The sequence below is a fragment of the Cystoisospora suis genome (assembly GCF_002600585.1).
Source record: "Cystoisospora suis strain Wien I chromosome Unknown contig_2562, whole genome shotgun sequence".
Classification (NCBI taxonomy): domain Eukaryota; phylum Apicomplexa; class Conoidasida; order Eucoccidiorida; family Sarcocystidae; genus Cystoisospora; species Cystoisospora suis.
Window position 1 is genome coordinate 37,191 of NW_027155360.1, and position 6,969 is coordinate 44,159.

Here is a 6,969-nt window from a genome sequence, read left to right on the forward strand (position 1 = left end):
CAGAGACTTCGCCCGATAGGTCTCATCCGGCACACTAGGGACCGCCGGCGACAGGCCAAGCTCCAGCGGTAGTTTCTGAGTATAACAGCCACGAGCGTAGTGACCCTCCCAGCACAGACTCCCGGAAGCAAAATAGCTTAGACGCTCTCCTCGGGAAAAAACACCGGAAACTAATTTTCTCGTTATTATGTACAGCTGTGCGTAGGCATCCGGTCTGGACACTATGCGTGGACTGGTAATCACATGCTCAGGGAGCCCGAGCAAGGGTTTTCAGCGCGGATCGCGCCGACTGCATGTCTGTCGTCGACGACAGCTGGCCCCACGAGCTAGCACTCGCTCTGTCGCCGGTCTCCCCACGTCGGTCGTAGCTACGCGTCCAATGTAAAACAGCCAGGAAATCCCGTTTTGCCGACCGGTCTTGCTTTGTCCAAACTGAAATGCAGATACCTACCTGAGAAGAAAGAGTTGCTTTTCGAGAGAGTCTGTGCTGTATAATGCATCTCCGCGGAGCTCCACCGCATCCACATGTCTGAAAGAATGGATGAAGAGACAGCCAACTCGTCACGTGGTTTGACGTTCTTTGCGAGTGGGTAAAGAATCAAGACTGCTGGCATTCCGGCGAGTGGCGGGGGTACAGATAATACTCGAACGAACCGTGGAGCACGCGAGGTAGACTATTCCGCTGCTTCGGGCAGAAGGACAGAGAAAGCATCAAAGACTAAGTAAAGTGACTTAGTCTTTTTCACGTTGTGTACAGCTACGAGCAGTCACTTTTCAGGCTGCGACAAGAATGAATGTATCTGAGCTACTGCTCTCATACTCACCAAACACCGGTCCTTGCTCTCCTTTCTTGTGTTTCCTTCAAACCGTAGCTGAGTTGCGTCAGTGGGCCTTCTTGCAACCCCGCTTCGGACATAAAAGAGGACCAGAAAACAGAAGAAATATGTATCTGCATCCCTTGCAAGAAAACGTCAACCGGAAAGCGTGACTGTGAACCCTCGGCATTTCGGCGCTCCCACCGCACCGAGCCAAGCCCACACTCTAAACCCTACCTACGACAGCACTCCGGTATAGCAAACCGCACTGCCCCAAAACAGCGGGCTGCTGCGCCTCACCTGCTGGCCTCAATCCACTTCTCCCACTCTATTCGCTCTTGGAAGCACTCTCCATACTGTGCCGCGTTGTGTCTCTCCGTGGTCGCCTGTAAAGCTGAACCTGTCAGTCGCTCGCCACTGGTCTTCGCACTGCCACCCAACGATGGAACGAAAACGTCTTTTGAGCCGTAGCTATGGCCGTCAGCTGCAGAAACAGTGTCGTGAGGAGCCTGCACGACACACGGACCTTCCTTTTTTTTATAACAGAAATTCAGGACTTCGGTGCATATCAAGAAAGTGCTCGCGCGGGTAAGCGGCACAGGCGGCCCGAAAAGAGCAGTAAGAAACAACTGCCACACCTTGTAGAGCGCGCGTCCATAGAGCTCCACCTCTTCTGTTCTATCCGAGTACGGTCTCAGAGAGTTGAGTGCTACGCCCTGAGGCAAATCCGGTAGAGTTAGGGCGACGACGGCCGGTGGACGAGGAAGCTCGTGCGAACAGTGCACCGACCTCAATAAAGATAAGTCTCGGAGAGAAGAGGAGCCCGGGGCAGACGGTGAGGGGACTGACACTGCGTGATCGAAGACAGACGAGAGCGCACCATCCCCCCTCAAAGATGCTGGCGCAGCGTGGTCCCCACATCGCCCAAAGCAACCTGGTGCCTGAACTTGTTGGCCTCGACTCGGCCACCGACAAATTGGCAATAGTGCCAGACTGGCGACTAGTTCGGCAACCGGCGGCGTCCAAAAGTCGAACTTGGAAACTTCGCGGTACTTGGAGACACGGCCACGGTAAATGAGTCGTGTCTTCTCTCTGGGCACGTCCGACGCCGCATTGAGCGTTCCTCCTCTGCCTGATAACGTAGCAGGACCGGAATGGGGGGGGGAAGTCTCAGCTGCTGGAAAGCCTTCAAGATCTGTTGCGACGCAAAACGACGGCACCTGCCCCTGAAGCACAGACCGCGCGCGAGTAGAATCGGCGAAGGAGGGATTTGCCATAAATGGAAATTTGACTGGGGACAGAAGGACCCCGCTACGACCGATTCACCCGCCGTTATGTGTCCAGGGAAAGCCGACGGAGCTGTGGGCTACCGCTACGGAAATGCCACACCTCAACTGCAACCAAGAAAACGATGTTTGGGTTCGACGCCCCTTCTCTGGTCCCGACAGCTATTACCAGTCTCCAGAAGCAAGGCAAAAGACCGCAACTCACACGCCGGTCTGTCCTTGGTACGCACCTCTCGCAATGGCTCACCTCTTTCTTCAGGCTTCGCTCCACTGTCTCGTCTTCCGTTGTCTTCACCCACACTACGAACGGCTCTTGTGCAAGAGCCCTCATCGCTAGCTCGCTATCTACAACACCACCTCCGCATGCGACAACGCAGCCGCTCTTTGTGCAGGAGAGAAGACCCGTGCTCTTCTGGCTCTCCAGAAAGCCACGGAGCGAACCCAAGATGCGATCCTCTAGCTGTCCCTCCACGTGACAACGAGAGGGGTCTCTGTTTTCTTCATCCCCGGTGACGGTCAACGCCGGCGATTCCGAGCAGACCCGGTCTCTTCGGCCTGGAAACTCAGCCGCCTTCGGCACACTCGACTCCTGTCTGAGGAGAGAGAGAAGCAACCTCAGTAACCACCCTTCGACCTTGCGGAAGGCGCTGAAACCGTGTACCTCTATAAACTGCCGGAGTCGCTGGAGTGCTAGCACGCCGTCATCCAACGGAAACAGAGATCCCTGCGTCGCTCCCTGGGGCTCGGCCCGCTCACGTAGCCACATCTCGATGAGAATGTCCGTGTCAATGAACTGCCAGTCGCGTTCTATCGCAGCTAGCCGTCCGAGGAATGTTTTGCCAACACCTCTCATTCCTACTATCAAAAGCAACGGTATGTTCGTGTCCGTCCGACATGGCCAACGAAGCTGGGGGCTGACGTCCTTCCGCCTGCACTCATCATGCTTGGCGCCCAGATCTGAAAAAAACTCTGCACAACCTGCACGCCACAGATAGGATTCCGAACCAACAAAAAAATAAACTAGAATGCTGTGTATACCGACAAGCTGGCAACAGTCAGGTGCGTCGCGCTGCTGGGATGAAACTAAACCAAGCGTTTCTCAGCAGAGTGGGCCCAAAGGCGAGAGCACAGTCTGGCAAAGATGAGAAACAAAAGCAGCAGCACGATCCGGCCCTCTGAACTACTAGCCATCCCGTGGCGTCCTCACCTGAAAGGAGACCACGAAGCAGAGGCAAAGTCGATGATGAATGGTAGGGCGGGTCTGGAACGAAACACCTCGTCATGTGGCATACGCTTTTCTCGTCTTTCGGTCCGGACCGGTGAGCCGCTGCTCGACATGTCACTGGTTGCCAACTTCCCTGCCCCTGTTGATCGCCCTTTTGTGACCACTTCACGTGTGCCGGAGTGAGCTGGCTATGAGTGGCCTGACAAACGACGCGTGGGGACAACCGGGCAGTTGCGTCTCCGGGGAGGCTTGGACATGCGGTCGAAGCAAATGCGGGTGAGTATACTTGGACGCTGAGGTGCTGTCGGCATACAAACCAGAAGTCAGCGAAGGTCTTATCGACGCACTGCCACTGAAAACAAACGAAACACAAAAGTGCCAAGAGAGCAGAAGACGGTAAACCATTCGACGCAGGCTTCCGCTTAACGCTCTCCGAGGTTTCCCCGCAGTCAGAACGCTACAGCGAGGCCTGCATCTCGCGGAACCCTGCACACTTGCTTTCTTAGGCTGAGCTTCAGAGTTCTTACAGGAAGAAGATGCAGCTATCAGGAAGCAGCTCGCCAACGCTCGAGGAAAACTTACATCTTTGATTGCGACGTCCTCGCGAAGAAGACAGAGAACAGTGAACGCCATGGCGATGCGGTGATCTCCCGCGCTATCTATAACTTTCAGAGAATGGGCATCAAATTTACCGCCTCCGGCGGTCGGATCACCGGTCGACCCCGACGGAAGTCCGCGCGTCTGAGGCAGAGGTGCCATCAGCTCGGCACCGCAAATAGCCAGTCCATCCTCGAACTCCTTTACAATCAGGCCGGCCGTGGCCAAGCCCCTAGCCGTCGCCGAGATTCGGTCACTTTCCTTGACTCGCATTGTCCGGCCGCCTATTAGCCGGATAAAGGAGCTTAGGGGACTCACGCAACGGGTCTCTGTGGCGCTTCGGTCTCCTGCTTCCCGTCTCTTGAGCGCTCCACAGCTTTCCTCCGCATTGACTCTTTGCCTTTGGACAACAATACCGGCGAGCACTGCGAGTGTCATAAAGCAGTCTTGCATTTCACTCACGTCCACACAAAGAGCTTCACCAGAGTTATGGACTTGAGTCCTGCAGTGTCCGCCTGTCAAAGGCGACACTGCAAATGCGCCGAAAGTGGGTGAGCCGATTTCTCCTGCGTCAGATTCTGCTCCTCTTGCGTCACTCTCTCCCGACGGCGAACGCGACCCTTCTCTGCGACGCGCTTCTCCAGACGGCTTCCAACAGCGTGCGGGAAACTCTCGAAGGCCTCCAGCAGGGCCCTCAACGCTCAACCACGTTGCTGACGAGCAGCGGCAAAACGGGGCGTTAGCGGTGACCTCGGGTTTGCTGCCAGCTACCGCCGCGACGGTGCACCCTGCCGGTGTAGCCCTCTCCGGTCTGCTACAGTAGACGCAGTCCAGAGTGCACGAGCACCCGCGACTGCTGTCCGTAGTACTTCTTTGAGCCCCTTGTTGCCACGGGCAGCCGCGGATCTGGGCAGTGCGGCAGCCCAGCCACCGCATCACATCAGCGAAGCAGGCGTCTCCTTGGAGTGAAGTTGAGCTGTCCAAAAAGAAAACAGCGCAAAAACGGATGTGCTGCAAGGGCAGCGAAGGCCGAGGGCCTTCACATGTACGCGCTTTCCACTAACAATCAGACAGACGCCTAAATGGCATTTCACTCACCACGTTCTCGTGTACGCGTGTCTTCCTTGTTGAACCTTCTGAAAACATAGTCTTTTCTTGTGTCACCTGCCCCCTGAGGTAGACTGAACAAGGCGAGGCTGTCACCATCGTATAAGTTTAGCGGCAGCCCTCCTGCCGATGTAACTAGGCTCGATTATGTGGTTCAGTTCTTCTTACAGTGGAGGTGCCGAGTCCAGACGTCACACGACCGGCTGATATGCGTGCCTCTCACTCGCACGGTTTAGTGCGAACCGCCACATCTGGGAATCAGTCATTTTCCTAGACGGTGTATGTCGCTGTCTGTGCCCGTCTTCCGGTGCTCAAGTGAGCTCGTCTGTCATAACTCAATCTAGGAAGGCCCGGTTCAACGCCTGTAAAAGGCGTTCTTGTGTGAAAGTCACCAATGTCGGCACAACACCCACCATATATTGGCGTCACTGTGATGACTCCCCTAGGGGCAGATGGAGCGTCACTCGGATAGCTCTCTACCTGCTTTCTGCCAAGCGTTGTTCGCCACCGACTCGTCTGACTCTTCTGCCTACCAGTCGACGTTGACGAGTACCCTTCCGCCTGTCGCCGCAGCCATGGCCATGAAGTAGGATGCAGCTGTAGCGTCAGCTTCCACAGTAAACTCCAACGTCTCACCGCGACTGCCAGTGCAGATCAGTGGCCTGAAGCAAGCCCTGGCGTCCCCATTTTCTCTTTTCTGCTGTGTAAGCGCCTGCCTGACCTCTCCTGAGTCGTACAAGCGATCTTCTGTGGCTCCTCCGGGGCCTGCGGAGCCGTTCGCAATCTCGGCGGCCGCCGTCCCATCAGGAAGCTGAGAACAGCCGCTCACGCGGCTGGGCGAACAAGAAGCAATCCAGCGCTTCTTTATCGTGGCTTGCGAGAGACCGTGTCCAGCTTGTTCCAAGTCCGATTCAGCGACCTGGCTCTGCTCGGAACTAAGTCGCTCTTCGAACTTTATCTTGGAAAGACCCGCGTGTATCGGGTTTTCTTGTGTAGTGGAATGGCAAGATGGTACCATAGGAGACGAGGACCACACGCTCTCTATGTAGAATCGATCAGAACCGGTCCGCGCGACACCAAACCCCCACTGCTGCATCAGCTTCTGCGTCATGACAACGTAGGGGTGAAAGCTGAACTCCAGAGAGTCTTTCATTCGTACTTCATTTGACGATGGGCACGGCGCGCCGCTTTCCTCACTTCTACCAAGTAGAGACTGTAGGCTTTCCGGCGTGTGTATGCAAGACTGTTTCGTTATGCCCTCAACCTGTTCAGGTGGTACAGAGTCGCCCCTGACCGGAAGCGCAAGCGTGTCTTTCCCACAGGTCTGCAGCTCAAGACGAATCCTTCGAGGCGCAAGGGGCGCCAGCATCATGAGTGCGGACGCAAACTGGGAACTCTCGTTAGTTGAGACCTCCCATACGCATGTCTGCGTGAAAACCCCTGACAGAACCGTCCGCCACAGCGCGCCGCACCGAGAGTGCGAAGTGAGCACACACCTTGCTGTGTCCGCGGCATCAGTTGCTGCTTCGTCTCGCGTGACTTGCACTGCGGTGCTCCGTTGCTCTCCCAGTTCGGGCTGTTCTTCGACGCCGCGACCCCGGGTGATGTCGGACACCAAGTGACTGAGGCTCGTCGATATGGCTATAGGCAGGCAACCCTCTTCCCCTATATAGTGACACCTGCATTCGCTGATGATCGTAGGGATCGCCTTCATAAGAGCTCCCATTGGGCGGCGTCTTAGTTGGATTCCCCCGTCCACCACAATCTCGGTAACATTCGGTGAGCCAGAATCGGTAAACACGGCCGATCGAGGCGGTGACACTTCAGCTACCAGAGTCCCACGCGTCTGCCCGCGCCGTTGAAGGCAATGATGAAACCGGAGAAGGAACGCGCATAATGGCAACAAAAAAAAGAAGAAGGACTTGGAGAAAGAGTGAAG

The 6,969-nt window shown here is 55.9% G+C and overlaps 1 protein-coding gene across 1 annotated transcript in view; it reads right to left on the reverse strand.

Annotated features, from left to right (window-relative positions):
- CSUI_005285 (shikimate dehydrogenase substrate binding domain-containing protein) overlaps positions 1-6,969 on the reverse strand; it is a 20,728-nt gene that overhangs the window by 7,073 nt on the left and 6,686 nt on the right. The window contains exons 7-12 of the mRNA XM_068065462.1: positions 5,564-6,951; positions 3,909-4,899; positions 3,309-3,678; positions 2,349-3,079; positions 1,116-2,041; positions 452-529 (exon numbers count right to left, since the gene is read on the reverse strand). Of these exons, the coding sequence (XP_067922569.1) occupies positions 452-529; positions 1,116-2,041; positions 2,349-3,079; positions 3,309-3,678; positions 3,909-4,899; positions 5,564-6,951 (4,484 nt within the window). The remainder of the gene's footprint in view (positions 1-451; positions 530-1,115; positions 2,042-2,348; positions 3,080-3,308; positions 3,679-3,908; positions 4,900-5,563; positions 6,952-6,969) is intronic.